The following is a 17,664-nucleotide window of genomic DNA, read 5'->3' as shown; positions in this document are numbered from 1 at the left end:
TTCAAAGTCTGAAAACTAGCTTCACATTCCTCAGTCCACACAAAACGTCGATATTTTTGCGTCAATATAGTCATAGGCCTAGCTATTTCGGAAAATCCCTTGATGAAACGCCTATAATATCCAGCCAAACCCAAAAAACTACGAATCTCAGAGACATTGGTTGGTCGAGACCAATTAAGAACAACTTCAATTTTATTAGGATCGACAGATACCCCTTGTACTGATATCACATGTCCTAGAAATAATACTCTGTCCAGCCAAAATTCGCACTTAGAAAATTTGGCATATAATTGTGCTGTTCTGAGTTTCTGAAGTACTAATGTCAAATGTTCTTTATGCTCCTTCTTGGACTTAGAATAAATCAAAATGTCATCAATGAAAACGATAACAAATCGATCTATGAATTTCCGAAACACACGATTCATTAAATCCATAAAAACCGCTGGAGCATTAGTCAACCCGAAAGGCACAACTAAGAATTCATAATGTCCGTAACGCGTTCGAAATGCTGTCTTGGAAATATCTTCCTCTCGAACTCGAAGTTGATGATATCCGGAACGAAGATCAATTTTAGAATATACAGATGTACCCTGCAACTGATCAAACAAGTCATCAATTCGTGGCAAAGGATACTTATTCTTCACAGTAGCCTGGTTCAATTGCCGATAATCGATGCACATTCTCATCGTTCCGTCTTTCTTCTTCACAAACAAGACTGGAGCACCCCAAGGTGATACACTTGGTCTAATATAACCTTTTTCCAGCAAATCTTGCAATTGCGTCTTGAGTTCTTTCAATTCTGCTGGAGCTAATCGATATGGGGCTCGAAAAATAGGACTTGTCCCTGGAATTAATTCAATGCTAAGATCTATTTCCCTTTGAGGCGAAAAACCCGGAATCTCATCAGGAAATACATCAGAAAAATCCTTAACGACAGGAATATCTGAAACTTTCAATTTCTCTTCCTTCGTCGCATCTAGAGCATAAATCATAAATCCTTCATTTCCTATCGACAATAATCTAAACATTTCCATTGCCGATACTAATGGAATGCGAGATTGTGAATCACTACCATAAAAATTCCACTTATTGCCATAATACGGTCTAAATCTCACAATGCCATGGAAACAATCAACAGTAGCTCTATAATTCATCAGTGTATCCATACCCAAGATACAGTCAAAATCAGACATAGCTAGTTTGATTAGATTGGTTATCATTATCTTATCCTCAAATCTAATCACACAATTCAAAACTATCTCATTAGACATCAAGAAAACACCAGCAGGAGTAGCAACAGACACAGTATCCAATAACGGAGTAAAAGCAATCTCATGCTCATCAGCAAATGTAACAGATAAAAATGAATGAGATGCTCCTGTGTCTATCAACACTACAAGAAAATCTTAAAACAACCACACTAAAAAAACAACAGTTTTTCTTAAAACTGTTGTTTTTTCTTTTTTAACAACATTTTTAACTAAAAGTGTTGTCTTTGAGCGTTTTTCTTTTGTGAAAGACAATAATTTATCCAAAACTGTTGTCATTGAGGGGTAATAAAATGTTGTCTTTGAGCGGGTTTTTTGGAGTCTACCACAACAGTTTTAAAAAAATGATGTAGTTGTGCGTTTTTTCAAGGGCTAATTTTTTTAAAATTGTTTTCATTAATTTTTTAAATCACAATACGTTCATTTTGGCTTAAAAAGGAACAAAAAACATTTTTTTTTAAAAAAGGAAAAAACCCTATCCCATTCTCTCTCTCTCTCGTATCTCGACATCTTCACCTTCCTCTGTTCACCTTCTTCGTCCGAAATCAGAATTTCAAATCATTTGAGGGGTTTTGTTTCTAACACTGGTAGCTTTGCATTTCCATGTTTTTGATTCTCATTTCTACCCAAATAGAGCCCTTTCCCTGACCTGGTTTTGCGAATATTAATTAACAAATTCTTCAAATTTATGCCTGATTTCAGGTCGATACTTACGGCTTCCCGGTCGTGAGATGTTGGTGTTCGAGCTTAGGAGAGTTTCGAACCTACCCAACCATTTTTCAGCGATTTATGGCAGCAATTAAGATTTTTTCCGGTGAGTATATTCCATCTTGTTGTATTTCGAGTTAGGATTTTTAAGATTTTGATTTAACCTCTAGTGGTTGAAATTCATTGATGGAGGTATAGATTTCGGGGTTCTGATGATCGCCATACCGATGCATCTGGACCAGCCGATGAATGTCGAGCTTTTGGTGGACCTCCGCGTTGGTGTGGATGTGAAGAGAGATGAGAAAGGGAGGCTCCGAAGTAATGAAATTTCAAGAATGATACAATATGTTTTAGGCAATGAAAACGGGGATTTTTAGAGGAGGAAATCTAAAGAACATGTGGAAAATATGAGAGTGAAAAGTAGAGAAGAGATGGATGGAGTTGTGCTCAAGTTACAAGAATTTTGTGGGAAGAGTTTTGATGAGAACATGTTTATTGTTTGATGAGGTAAGGTTTCGTATATGGCCAAAATTTAGAAGGTTGATTATATATAAATCTCTTCTTTTCTTTTTAGATGATGCGTTTGTAATTTGTGTTTATTTATCTGTTTGTTTTTGGAAGATTCGTCTTTGCATGTGAATTACTCATCATTTGGTTGGATCTATAAATTATGGTATTTGTACGTATGCTTTGATTTATTATCCAAATACAATATACATACATATATATATACATATATATATATATATATATATATATATATTATAATGCTATTCACATGGGTCAAGATATTTAATATGCTATTTTATACGTTTTGTATGCTCTTTTTTGGTGGAGCATGTGGAGATTGCAAGCTTAATTAAGAATTATTTAGATGTTGAGACAGAAATCATAAAGTAGGTAGAGCTATGCATGATCTTACATTTCTCGTGTTATAGAATATAGATATGGTGTATAAATGGTAGCGATATAATAAAATTTAATTCCTTTTTGTATGATATCTTGAAGCATAACTTATCCGGGTGCGATCCAAGAAGCTTTAAATTAAAGAGAGTTGTAATGATGGAGGTTGTTCTCGATTTTCGATCTGCTTCAAGGTATGTAATATATCCTTGAAGAATACTTGCTCTTGTGTGGATATTAGTGTTTGGATAAAGTTATTGCATTTGGCCCAAAAGTAGACAAAGTTAAAGTGGGTGACAAGGTGACGATCAAGTAGTTTTTCTTTCTCACATTTAAATAAAACCAGAGCATATTAATTTTTGTTTTCTGTGCATACAAGGTTTGTGTGCTTCTTGAAAATGGTGGTGCATATGCAGAGTTTGTGGTGGTTCCCCATTTTACAGTTTTCCAAGTTCTTTAAAGTGCTTCCGTTGTTTAATTAAGCAGCAACATTGCTTGAAGTGTTGCGATTAACTTTCTTTGCTCTTTTAGTATGGACAAATGTCACACCTGACAAAACAATCTTGGTATTTTCAAATTAATTTTGATAATTTATAAAATATCAAAACCATAAAAACGTTGATGCTGCAAGCAATTTGCAGATACATGAGGCTGCAGCGAGAATTGACTTTATTGCTATTCAATATGCTAAGTATATTGGTTGTCAAGAATTTTTGGTGGCAAGTAACAATGCTAGCTATAATTTTCAATTTGATTTAATTTACTAGTTTATTGACCCACTGATTCGCATGTGTTACCATGATCCTAGCACATAGCAAAACATGATTGTTTGACCAAGACCTGAATCTGCAATCTAAGCACTCGAATCTCAAAGAATCCAGATCAAAATCAGGCCTAAAAGCCTCTGTTACAGCTTGAAGTTATGCAGGTTTTATTGCTGCTATTTCTTTTGATTTTGAGTGTTTCTAGTTGTTTGAAGCTTGTTTTTAAAACTAAGATAATAAATCGATCATTACTTGTTTTCTAGCTTGCTTTCTATCGCTTTTCTGGCGAGATTTTGAGGCAGGAAACTATTATCTCGAGTCCAGCCTGGTTGTTTCAGATTTTGGGTTTTAATTTCAATTTTTTAAGCTTGCAAGTTGAGTTTACAGCTATATTTTCTCGAGTAAAAAGTAACAACGTCTTCGTATTATGGTTCATGATTTCATTTTTGTTAGGTGTATATAGCTACTGCACAAATATTCACTGCATTTATATGAAAGTGGCCTTCACTTGCCTCTTTAAATTACAAATTTTCCAACGCCTTTGCTACTTGTTAGTCCCTTTTGATCCGTAGTTGTATCTTGGCTGATTATTTGGTGCAGTTTTGGCTAAGGGAAGATCCTCAAAAGATATTTCATAATTTATGGCCTTTGTTTGAGGTGAGATGCTGTATACAGATCTGATTAGCAGAACATTCATGTGCTTTTTATTAGTTGTGTATTTATGGTGTTGGTGGAGCTGCATTTATGCACTTTGGGAACTTGGTTTTGTCGCTAGTTTTTGCACGAAACTTAGTGATACTGTCTCGAGTGAGATAGGAAAGGCGTATGGCAAGACAATGTTAGTATGGCTTTCCTTGTGTTTTTTAGTTATCACCTAGTCTATATTTATGTGCATATACTTCATATTAATATTATAATTATTAAATCATGAAATTCCCCACTTCTAATGCGTAAGAAGACATGGAAGTGCTCTTAAATATGGATACAATTTTGATTCATTTTCTTAAGCCTTCTTGATGTTGTAGGTATTTAGTCAATAAATTCAAGATAGTGCTTCGGAGGACAGAGGAGCCATTAGCAATAACTATTGCTGGAATTTTAGCTTTGATTCTTCTTGCTTCTGTTGGTTGCATACTGAGTGAGGTAAAGAGAGTATTTGCCTTTCGCTATTAATGCCAGAAAGGTTTATAGCTATTAATGTCGAGTCTCTTTCGCTATGTGGCCTAACAAAATGTTTAACATGGGAGGATTATTTATTTGGTAGTTATTTAGATTTTTTTTCCATACATGTGCGATACCTTTTTTCATATATGTGCGATACATGATTATTTCATCGTGTTTACGATACAATTGATGTGGTTGTGGCATAGTCAGAACAAAAACAATTGAGCTCATAATCTTAGAAATGTTTGATCACCACACAATGTTATTTCAGGTACACTGTTAATTTGGTGGTGTTATTTATCGACAAAAAATTGTGAGGTTAGCATTTTTTGTTCACTCAAGGCTTGTGTCTACTTGAGTATATTACATCTTTTTTCCCCATCGTTACAACTCCTAATATGAGTTTTGCTCGTGATCTGGAGCTGCAACACTTCTGCTCCCATTGAGCAAGGATAGCAAGACCAAGGATGGGGTTAATCACAAAGTTCTTAATGGGCAGGCCGAAGATTCTACTACCGACCGGATAAAATAAAATTGGCTTCTTCCCAACCATTGTTTTACCTCTCTGTAATTTGCACATATTCTTCGATCATACAACTTATGTTTGATTAGACTTTGTAATTAGCATGTTTCATAAAATTCCATATTAAAAATTTATGAAATTGAGTAACTACGTGGAATTTGATATTTGCTGGTTGAAAACGAGTCTCTCTATGATTGAATTACACAAGTGCAAGAAAAAGTTGAAGAAAGCTGTTGGAGAAGATGAATGTCCGATCATTCCAACAACCATTAGATACGTTCGAGTTATTAAATGAACTCTTTATACGTGTCCAAATGCGTATTCAAAATGTTGTAAATATTATTTTCGAATGTTGAAAAATTGTATATTAAATTTTATTTTTGAATTTTGTACTTTAAATTACTTAAAATGTGAAAAATTGTATATTAAATTTTAATTTTTTTTGTTTTTTATTTGAAAAACGACAACATTTTTTACCTGTTGTCGTATGTGTTTAAAAATGTTGTAGAAGGTCTTCTAGTTAAAAGTCACGCTCAAAGACAACAGTTAAAAACTGTTGTCTTTGAGAGAAAAGACAACATTTTTTAAATGTTGTAAAAATGTTGTCTTTTCTCTTAAAGACAACATTTTTTAACTGTTGTCTTTGAGCGTGCTTTTTAACAACAGGGTCTTTTACAACAGTTTTAAATCCCTTACGACAACTGGTAAAAAATGTTGTCTTTGAGAGTTATTCTTGTAGTGCAAGATACGTGCAGGATACTCAAAAATATAACAAATACCTGCAATAACTCCCCCAGGTGCATCTTGTGCCTGATCCTGAGTCATAGCATGGACTTGAGCCTGCTGTGGACCTGGAAAACGCTGCTGACTCTGAGGAGATGGATACCTAGGCTGCTGAGTGGACTGTACTGGAATATAAGGCTGTGTAGGAGCAAACTGTGGTACAGGAGCATATGGTCTGAATGATGGTCGTCCAGAAAACTGGCCAAACTGTTGTGGCTGAAATTGCTGTCTTCCAGCATTTGGACATACTCGAGACGAATGTCCAGCTTGCCCACAAGTATAACAAGTTCCTGGAAATCCTGTACAATGTGCACTCAAATGATTACCACCACATCTGTCACAGTATACCCTACCAGATGATCCAACTGAACTTTCTGCACGACTACCACTGGAACTCGATGAACTAGACTGCTGTTTCTTTTTAAATGGTTTCCCCTTAGCTTTAAACCAAGGCCTTTTTGCTTGCTGAGAAGATTGAATAGGCTGATATGAAGGTAAACCCATTGGTGTATGTGAACTGCTTCCAGCTCCTTGAGGAACAGATGCTGGGATTGATTGTGGTTCACCCCTGAGTAGACTTGCTTCAATTTTCTTGGCCTTTTCTACTGCTTTCATATAAGTAGATGGAGTTCCAGTAGTCACCAGCGTGTGGATAGTTCGTGTAAGCCCCTTCAGAAAATGTGAAAGCTTTGATCGATCATTCTTTGCAACATGTGGGACATAAGGCAAAAGAGCAGAAAACTGAGAAGCATATTCAGCAACAGATTTATTGTCTTGCACCAACAGATTAAATTCATCTTCTTTAGCAGAATAGTATGATGGTGGTGCATATTCTTGTGCAAACTGCTTACAAAATACTTCCCATGTGATTTTTTCACCAGAATCAGAAAGTGTTTCTGCTGTCGTTTCCCACCACAGTTGCGCTCGGTCTTTAAGTTGAAAAGGAACTAACTTCAGTCGAATTTCATCAGGATATTCTAGTCCATTAAACATATTGTTGAGACTTTTCAACCAACTAGCAGCTTTCTCACTTCCTTCATTGCCAAAGAACTTTTGCGGACGCAACTCCTGAAATTGAGAAATTATTAATCGTATTCCTCCCATTTTCTCTGTCAATTGGGCTACTGGATCAGCCTCAGCCTGAATCGTTTTTCCTTTGTCAGGATTTACCCGTGGTTGTTGTTCCATCTCTAATTCCACATCTTTCGGAGGCTGAACAGCTGGTCGACCACGTCTTCCCCTGACAATATCATCAAGATTTCTAACATTTTCCGCTGCAGACTCTTCTACAACTTCCTTCCCTTTTCTACCTCTTCCTCCTGGTGCCATTCTACAAGACACAAGGATTTAAATACAGGCAAAATAACTTAACAAACAGAAAATTATAATAGGAACTCAGAGTTCTAATAGAATTCATAAACTAATTCTAAAGCCAAGAACTACTGGTTTTAACAGATACGTTCAAAATAAACACCACAAGTAAGTCACGTAAGAACAAGTAGTCACACACATACGCAACCATTTTGTTAGTGTCTAAACTCGAGTGTCCTAGACTCTAATTCGAGCATATCCCAGTATACGCTCTGATACCAAATGAAAGGGCCCGTGTCCTGATTTAATATTTAATGATCAAACAACCAGGATTAATTAATGTAAACAGCGAAAACGAGTTAAAAATTTGCGTTTGGGCCTACAGAAATTTCGGCATGACCTATTCGTAAATAGGACATTCCAAAAACGTGTACAACACAACCAGCAATATATATACTCGAAAATAGAGTCACAACTCCAATTTACAAACCTATAGCCGCACTGGCCAGGACTAAACACATGCAGAGCCGGCAAGGCTCGATCACACAAATAACAATTCAAAACAAGGTCCAAAACTATTTATACAGATACACAGGGCATCACCCCGGAAAATATAAAACTCGCTAAACTGATATATATACATATATCTGGGAACTCGACTCCACGCTCGCCTCACTGGGTACCACTAGATGACGCTCCACCAGATGCGTCAAACCCCCCTGGATAACCTGCTATGGAATCACAAACAACCACAGCATAAAAAGAAAACAGGGGTCGGACTCCAGTACGACGAACTATAAAAATTACGACAAATATAACTGACATGAATAAAATCAAGTACAATGCAATGTAATGCGTGACAGGTATCAATGAAATAAGGGATACCAAAAGGAGTCCAAATAATCGTATCACAATAAACTCAGTGGCCACCCGTGCCAGGAACGCAGCAGACCTCGAATCATCACTGCTAATCCATACACGTAGCATCGGAGGGTGACAGGAGCGACCCGTCCAGCCTCATGCTGTCATCAGGAGTGTCGTACGTAGCATCGGAGGGCAACAGGAGCTACCTGTCCGTGCCTCATGCTATCTCAGGAGTGCACTAAAACAATGTCACTCGCTCCATGATGACTCAATACATCTCAAGAGATCAATATCAATAGCAATCAAAGGAGTCAAGGCTCAACGTGCTATGAAAAATTATAAATGAGTGAATGCAATCAGATAATCCACATAAGCACTTTACACATAAGCACATAAAGAACGTTATCACTCATTACAAAATACTTAATATCATTACATGCCATTATAGGCGTCGTAATATAAACAGCTCATACGTACCTCAACCAACACTTAAGTACCACAGAAATAACTCAAGTATTATTCGAATACTCCAATCCTGTGAAAAACCATTTATTTCATATTAATTCCTATTCCCTTGTACAAATCTGAGAATTATCGGAACTAAGTCTAAAAAGAAAACTAACATTTCTACAAATTCATATCTTATATCAAAACATCCTATCAATAACCAAATATCGAATTTACGACTCTAAAAGTCGAAATACCAAAAGTATAACAATCTGAATTTTTCCAGAAAATTCCCAAAAATTCTGAAATTTATATATATCAATTCTAGCACATCTAGATATCCAAACAGTGATTTAAATAGCCCTAAACTTCGAAAATCCCAATTCAAATAATCTGGAAATTCGAAATAATGCCCCAATAATTTCTGAAAAATAGCCAATACCTCCAATCGAGTCCGGTATAATACCTACAACCAATAATAAATCAAATATCAATTATCGGACATCAATTGAATCAAAATTCCCAAAATTGAAGCCCTAATCACTAAATCTACCTCAAAGCTAAGAAATAAAGCTCCAAATAATCAGAACAACCTTCACCTACACGCAGGCGACGCACGGCGGCGGCGAACGGCGGAAAAGGCGGCGGCTGGTCGGAATCGAGTTCTCAATATGGCGACGAAAACTTACAAAATGGGTATCAAAAGAAAGCTTACGTCGCGAGGAGTCCGGAACTATATTTATTTTCGAAAATCGATTACCGACGGCAAAGATACGGAGATTTGAAGCGATAGGAAAATTTTGAAAAACTCAAAACATAGGGAACGGGGATGACGGAAACTTTGAGGAGAGAGAAACGATAATATATAATATATTGTATATATATCCATGTTATGAGATATACATTGATTTAATGTGTGTCTTATTTTATTCATTCGGGGTTATAACTTGACCCGGTTTGAGTTATTTCAACTCATGTGTGCTCTATAAATAAAATATGCATTTTAATATCGTCTATAAACCGATATTTATTAACACATATTTTAACACACAAATTAATTAATATATTAATATCGGGTCCTTACAGTTTTAATTAATAAAGGCTCGTTAGGATTTGATAGACATTTTTTAAAAAAACACTTTTTTAAATTATAATTTTTTGCTTTTGAAAAAACTCTAATTTTGACTCAAAAAAGTGCTTATTTTTTGGTCAACCAAACACCTTGTTAACTGAAAAGCATTTAAAAAGTGATTTTTGGTCTGACTTTTGACACCAAACGGGGCCTAAATGACTGATATTTTATAGTCGGCTTTGGGATAAAATTCTCTCGTCCAATTTGTTTAATAGAATATTAATTTAATACCAGTGGTCTTTTGCAGACATTGATTTCTTATACACTAGAAATATTTATAATTTTTTTATTTTCAAAATAATTATTCTTTTTCATATTTTTTTTATTAGGATTGACAGAATATCTAAAATTTCCAAAAAAAATAAAATATTCGATTCATAGATACGACTGAAGATTAAAAATAATGAATATTTCAGGTAAATAAAAAGAAGTTTCATCAATAAATTTGTACGAGGAGGGTAAAATTGTAATTTGTTATAAGATTTCACTAAATTAATTAAAAGTTAATTAGTATCTCCTTTTCAATCCGACTCATGAAAAAATATATCAAAAATATTATTTTTCATCTTATATATAGATCGTGACGACCGATCTCACGGTTAATTAATTAAAACGGTACAATATCTAGTATATGGACTCAACTTTACTTAAATAAGAATAGGAAGATAGCAATACACCCATAATATAGATTACATTCGACCAAAAGCATATTCACACTCAACTTACTAGACCTAATCGAATTGTTTTCGAAATTGAGAGATTAAATCCACCTTTTGTTCAAAAATATTGGGATGCTTCTCACATGCATTATATTTCTGCATTCACATGCATAGTCATAGCATGTGTTCAAGAGACATTATTCAAAATAAATAGGTATCGTTTGGTGTGAAGGATAATACATTGATTGATTAATAATCATTGTTTTGTCTAATGCTTGGCTCAAGTTCTTTCAAGGATTAGTGTCATGCACCATTGTCTAATCCAAATATATTGATTTAAAATCTTTATATTATTAATCCATCGTCATCCAATCCATGATCAAATTAAATAAATAAATAAACCCCTCAAATAAAGAGATTCCCAAATCAAAATTAATGGAAGAGAGCTCGTCTAGAAAATAACATTTCTTTTTGTTTGCCTTATATGGTTAAAATCTAGTAGAGGACCACAACTACAACATAAAAGATGTTTAAAGATAAACAACTAGGCATGGATGGTTGGTTATAAAGTCGGAACAAAGTACTTAGAATATATACCACAAACACTAATACTGTCTCTTGTTCCTTTTAAGTCATTATTTGACTCGTGTGATGAGATGATAAATTAAAAATAACGGTGATATAGTTGGTTTTTAAGTTAAATTATTGTAAAATTGTGTTACACATGGATTATGCAAAAATCTTAATTATCATCTTTCACATCAAACGATGTCAGCGCTACATAAAAAAAATCTTCTATAAAAGATCAAAAAGGTAAATTAGGATGGAAAAAAAATCCATTATCATTGGTTGAAGTAATCATGGATTGTTCCAAATAAATCCAAACCTTACAATCTTGATTATTGTTTGGATACTATTTCAGTTAAACTTGTCCATCAAGTGTGGACGCCAATGCGAAAAAATTTAATACGCGAAATTGATTATGGGCCATTCATTAATTACGTTAGGTCTTGGAATTGAATTCTTTCATATTTCAACATCACGAAGGATCCAGTCCAGATATATTTTAGAACTAAACTATTTAGTTCCTGATAGCGTTTCATATTATATTTCGAATTATATATGCTTGTTTTTCGTAATTCCAAAAAAACTATAATTTTGATTTTGTATGTTTGTTTCCTTAATTTATTTGTCTTTGATATCAACAAATTTCATCTTTAGTCACTTTTATTTATTTTTTCATAAGACTGCTGACGTGACACTGAGCATGTTGGTTCATGTCAGCGTCACACTGAATAAGAACTAAAATTACACGATATAAAGATCGAATTTATAAAGAGAGTAATATACCAAAGAACTCGATGTAAATCATTGGATGGACGATCATAAACGACTCCCACTATATCGAAATGAAGATCTCCAAAATCGAACATTTTAACAAAGATGCACATAAAAATAATAATGAGTAGCTAGCTAGGTAGGGCGGGGGATGGATCCATCCATATATCATCTCTACCTGAGTAGTCTGCTCGATCTCCATCCTATGATCATGTGTAGATCGGTCCCCTTCTTAGAAAGAATATTGTTTCTAAAATGACTTTAGGGCATGCACTTTTTATATGTTTCCATTTCCATCAAACTATTAATTATTTGGAAGCTTTCACTATTGCTTTGGGTGTGTGTTGTATTGTGTTACAAGGAATCTCGAAACCATTGGTTAAATCATTAGTTGGGAGTATGAATATGACAACCCACGCGTTTAAAGAAATTTGAAATTAATAATGTATAAGGTTTTCTCGCTTTTTTTGTTTTGTTTTGTTTTGTTTTTTTTAAATATTGGTGGGATGATTGATTTTTTTCGTTCCACTAACTTATCTTATTTTGTGTTTTCGTCAATTAAGTATATATTCAATATTTTGAGTATGGAACATGTCTATATGGTAACATCCTATACATATCTAACCTGAATACTAGATTAAATAATAATATACATACGTACGTACGTGTGTGTACGTACATTAATATATATTTATATTAAAGAAAAGTTGATTCAAATATGTTTTAATTGAATGACAGTAGATAGATTTAATAAAGAAAATAGTGTAGAGCTGATGTTATACAATCCATATTTTAGTATATCCATTTATTCTAGAAATACCCTTTGCATTACCCAAAAAATATTTCCTTTGTGGTCAAGGGATTTGTGATTTTAGAAGTGGTACAGGGTATTTTAGACTTAATTAAAGTGGGAATAATCCTTTAACTTATAATTTTATTCACAAAAGTCATATAAAACATAATATTATTTCATCATATATTATATATATATATATATATATATAGCATTTTAGATTTAATTAAAGTGGGAATAATCCTTTAACTTATAATTTTATTCAGAAAAAATTGCAAATTTAGTCTTGTATGTTTGTCACTTTGTGATTTTGATCCTTTATGTTTTTACATTTCAGTTTTAATCCTGCATGTTCTGATTTTTGGCAATTTAAATCATTTTTATTCAAAAATGCTTACGTGGAACTGTCCACGTCAACACCACATCAGCACTGAATTGGTGCTACGTCAGCGCCACGTCAGAAAAAGACTAAAATTGCCAAAAAATAAAGATAACGGACTAAAACTGAAATCTGAAAATATAAAGGACTGAAATCGCAAAGTAACAAACATACAAGACCAAAAAAGCAATTTTCCCTTTTATTCACAAAATTCATATAAAAGATAATATTATTTCATCATATTATATATTTATATATATATATATATATATATATATATATATATATATACCAATCAGGATTAATTAATGTAAACAACGAAAATATGTTAAAATTTTGCGTTTTGAGCCTACAGAAATTTCGACATGACCTATTCGTAAAAAAGACATCCCAAAAATCTGTACAACACAAGTACAATATATACTCGAAAATAGAGTCACATCATCAATTTACAAACTATAGCCGCACTGACCAGGACTAAACACAAGCAGAGCCGACAAGGCTCGATCACACCAAAATTAATTCAAAACAAAATCCAAACTATCAATACAGATACACAGGGCATCTCCCCGGAACATATAAAACTCGTTAATTTAATAGATACATATATCTGGGTATATATATATATATATATATAATTTTGTTCATCTGCACCCTAGGGTGCAGGGAATCTGTGAGCGACTACTAAAACCCACAGTTGGTTTTAGTGATGCAAAAAAATAAAAATAAAAAACATTAAAACTCGATACCGGGTTTTAGTGGCCGCTCACAAATTTTTTGCACCCTAGGGTGCCGAGGATCATTATATATATATATATATAAAACTAAATCTAGGGATAATAATGGCTCAGGTCTAAACCCGATCCCGCATCAAACTCGTCCCGGTGGAACGGGTCTAGACCCGCCTAAACGAGTCCACAAGCGGGTCCGAGACGGATCTCGGGTTTGACCAGACCCGTCTCGCCAAAGTATATATATATATATATATATATATATAAATTTAAAATATACGTGTATATATATATAAATATATAAAATATATATATAATATTAATAATATATAATTATATTTTTATAATAAATAATTAATAATTATCCATAATTTGAGTGTATAATATTATTGGATTGAAATGAATTTATTTTATTATGATAGATTTCGTATAAAAATGTATTATTATAATATTTTTTGGCTAATAATTCTTAATTAAATAAAAATTGATAAATTTTAACTTGTGAGAATATTTTTTTGTCTTAAATATTATCAATATATATTTGAAATTAAATTTAATGATTTTTATTAATTTTTAAAATTTTAAAATTTTAAAATTAATAATTTTAAAATTATTTAATTTTTGATGGGTCCAACGAATCGAACCCGGATTATACCTTCCGGCAAGGGCGGAGGCACGTTATAAGCCACCCGGGCTTTAGCGGGTGGCCCATTTAATTTTTTTTTATGTATTAGATATATTTTTATAAATAATTTTTTTGTGTTATTTTTTAACCAAATGCTATATTAGCCTGGGTAGTCAAATTAAAAAAATTAAATAGCTGATATATAGCCCAATTAAAAAAATTAAGTAACTCATATGTCTCAAAATTACGTTTTTCGTCATTGTCTTATTGATTAGATTTGATTCAATTTAAATTTTATCTCTATCAATCCTCGTCTTTTAAATAATATTTTCCACTTCTATAAGATAGATTTCTTCTTAACCTTCTTTAATTTTTTCTGCTTTGTGATATTATTTTATTTTAAAAATGTCTGCATTGCAATGAAAGAATTTTTTTAGATTTGCAATTTTTTATTCATAAAAAATTTTAATTGTTTCTTCCGTTCAAGTTTCTATTTATATTAGATTATGTATCCTTATATGATGTCATATTGAAAATAAATTTGGATTGTGATATTAGTCAAAAGTTTTTAAATTTTAAATATGATTTCATAAAAAATTATTGAAGATCGAAAAACTTTTTAAAAGTACAATGAAAAAGTATCTTATTCATCGTTTTAATTCCTATTAATTATTTTTTGTTTCTTGTTAGAAATTTTAGCGCGGGTGAATTTTGAATCCTGGCTCAGTCATTACCTTCCGGGTTCGCGGGACGGGGCCAAAGAGAGGCGGGGCGGGTTTTGGATTTAACCCAACCCGCCCCAACCCGCCCCGTTGCCATCTAGTACTAATTAAAGAACCCAACGATTTTAATTGGGAAGAGCTTATTTTTAGGTTTTTGCAATTTTCTAACTTACACCCTTAACTACTTCGACCACTTACCTTAATTTAGCTGGCGATCAATGATACGACGTAGCTTTTTATCACCAATGTGGTCCTCATCTTAGATAAATAGAAAAGAGAGATATTTTGTTATCATTGTGGTCCACGGTAATTAAATTTTACGACTACATCTTCAAAAAAAATTAATAAAAGGGTGGATTCGAAATTCAATCAAATCCTTCGATCGCGCACCTTGGAGAATTGTTACCAAAACCTCAAACAATATATATACTATATTTTTTGGAATAATTACATACACCACCCCTGAAATCATGAAATTGCTGAAAACACCATAGTGCTCAAAATTTGAAAACATGGGAACGTGTGTGCTCAATATTCAAAAACAAGGAGCTAATAGATCATTCTTTTTTCGTAAAATATTTTTAGCAATATCGGTATTTCACGGGATAGTGTATGCAATTATTCTTAATTTGTATTATATGCATATATGGATTTTTTTTTTTGGCTATTAATACTTCTGCGAGCGACGAATGATCCACCACAAGTGAGATGACTTTGTATATTTTGATGTGCTTCTCGAACCTATTTCTTATAATAACAATTACATCGGGAATATTTTCAAAAATTTGTTTTTCCCCCTACCATAAGTCCATAACCACAAGTCTACAAGGAAATAAAATGATACATTTTATATGTGTAATGGAACATTATATATGCTAGAGTTCTTTTACGGTTTGAGTGCTTATATAATTAGAACAATGGTCTAAATACAATAATTTCGTTATTTTCAAATTTTATGATTTTTAAAACTAAAAATTTTGAAAATATATAAATATAGAGTTATTTACACCAAAATCTCTTGTGAAATATTGAAAAATATATTTCACACCATGAAATTAAATAGACGTCTTAGCTCATGAATTCTTTTAAAAATTGCACGACTTACCCTTGTTAATGTGATTTTTGAATACACGCTCATGTTGCAGCTAAAATACTCAAATTTGAATAATATTACGTTGAATGTACAAAAATACTATTTTATTAAGATATAATATTTTACAGATCCATACACTACATCCATTAGAATATAATTGTTCAGATCTACACAAAAGGCCGAGCAAGAAATCATGCATGGATTTTTTTAGCAAATTAACAACGATGGAATCTTCGAGCAACAGTCCATGGCTTCTTGTATTGGAAATCTCTAATCAATTTTGAGATTCATGTTGGTTTCTTAGCCGCAGTATGTCACATGTTCATAAAATCGCGTTTTCAGAGGGGTAGATCGTGAAATTTTTATAAAACTTCAAGAGCTTAGACGCTTATTTAATTTCATATAATTAAAATATGCATGCTCGGTATTTCGCAAGAGATTTTGATACAAATAACTCGATAAATAAATTATTGAGAGATTTAAAAAATAAATACTATTTTATGGGGGGAAAGATTAATAAAGTAATTATATAGTGATGATATAGTTGTAATTTTAAATAAGACTTCAGTAAATTAATTAAAAATTTGTTGGTATATCGATCTCAACTTCAAAATATATACTAGCCTCTAACACAGAGATTGTGTGAGCATGTACATATAAATTTATAAATATATATATAAGTTTAGTTTGAATGAAATAAAAATATGTAAATATATAAATATTTATAATTATGTTAAGCGTTAAATAATTTATATTATTTGGTTGGTTGGTTGACTGAAAAATTGAGAGATGGGGGCCGGGTATTGTAAGATATGATCGAGAATCAAATAATTTTTCTCCTTTTATTTTTTAACTAAAATTGAAGGGGGGATATAATAGTACATATTTTAACCTCTCCATTAATGTCGAAGATGAAAAGTGTAACATGTAACAACACTTCATGTACCTCTTTTACATCGCAATTTTGTTTTTATGGCCCAAATCCTCATTTTAATAAATTAAAATCGTAGGTCGAAATAATATGTAATGTTTTAATATTAAATTCTTAAACAAGTGACGTATAAATTTAAGAAAAATGTTACATGTACACATTGAGTTATACGTTGGGTTACACACTACACATGAAATTACAAAGTTATCCTTCCATTTTATTTGAAAAAACTCTTTCAAAATACATTAAAGATATTTATGTAATTTCAAGTGCAACGTGTAACCGTAACCCTCCGTGTACATGTAGCGTCCCGTCCAAAACATGCAATCACTGTTTAGACCGTATGTACTCACTAAATTTTAATCACAATATCATGATTATCTACTTGAACTATTTATATAAAAAATTACTGAACACAACACATCAAGATAAAAATTGAATTCTAAACACAACATATATAATCATGAGAAGCCACAAACAAATTTGGCACAGACAATAAATTTAGTTATCAGAACAACGAGTTAAC

General features: G+C 32.6%; 1 protein-coding gene across 1 annotated transcript; it reads right to left on the bottom strand.

The window, feature by feature from the left end:
- Positions 1–6,002: 6,002 nt before the first annotated feature.
- On the bottom strand, positions 6,003–9,555 carry LOC140869436 (uncharacterized). Its single transcript, XM_073272961.1, has 4 exons — positions 9,329–9,555; positions 9,178–9,201; positions 8,766–8,823; positions 6,003–7,443 (listed from the first exon to the last, which is right to left on the bottom strand). The coding sequence occupies exon 4, from the start codon at positions 7,440–7,442 to the stop codon at positions 6,003–6,005; it is 1,440 nt and encodes a 479-aa protein (XP_073129062.1). The 5' UTR covers position 7,443; positions 8,766–8,823; positions 9,178–9,201; positions 9,329–9,555.
- Between the last annotated feature and the right edge of the window lie 8,109 nt (positions 9,556–17,664).

This window comes from Henckelia pumila, chromosome 1 (assembly GCF_033568475.1).
Source record: "Henckelia pumila isolate YLH828 chromosome 1, ASM3356847v2, whole genome shotgun sequence".
Taxonomy (NCBI): Eukaryota; Viridiplantae; Streptophyta; class Magnoliopsida; order Lamiales; family Gesneriaceae; genus Henckelia; species Henckelia pumila.
Note: the sequence above shows the minus strand (reverse complement) of the source record. Positions and strands in the feature narration are given on the sequence as shown.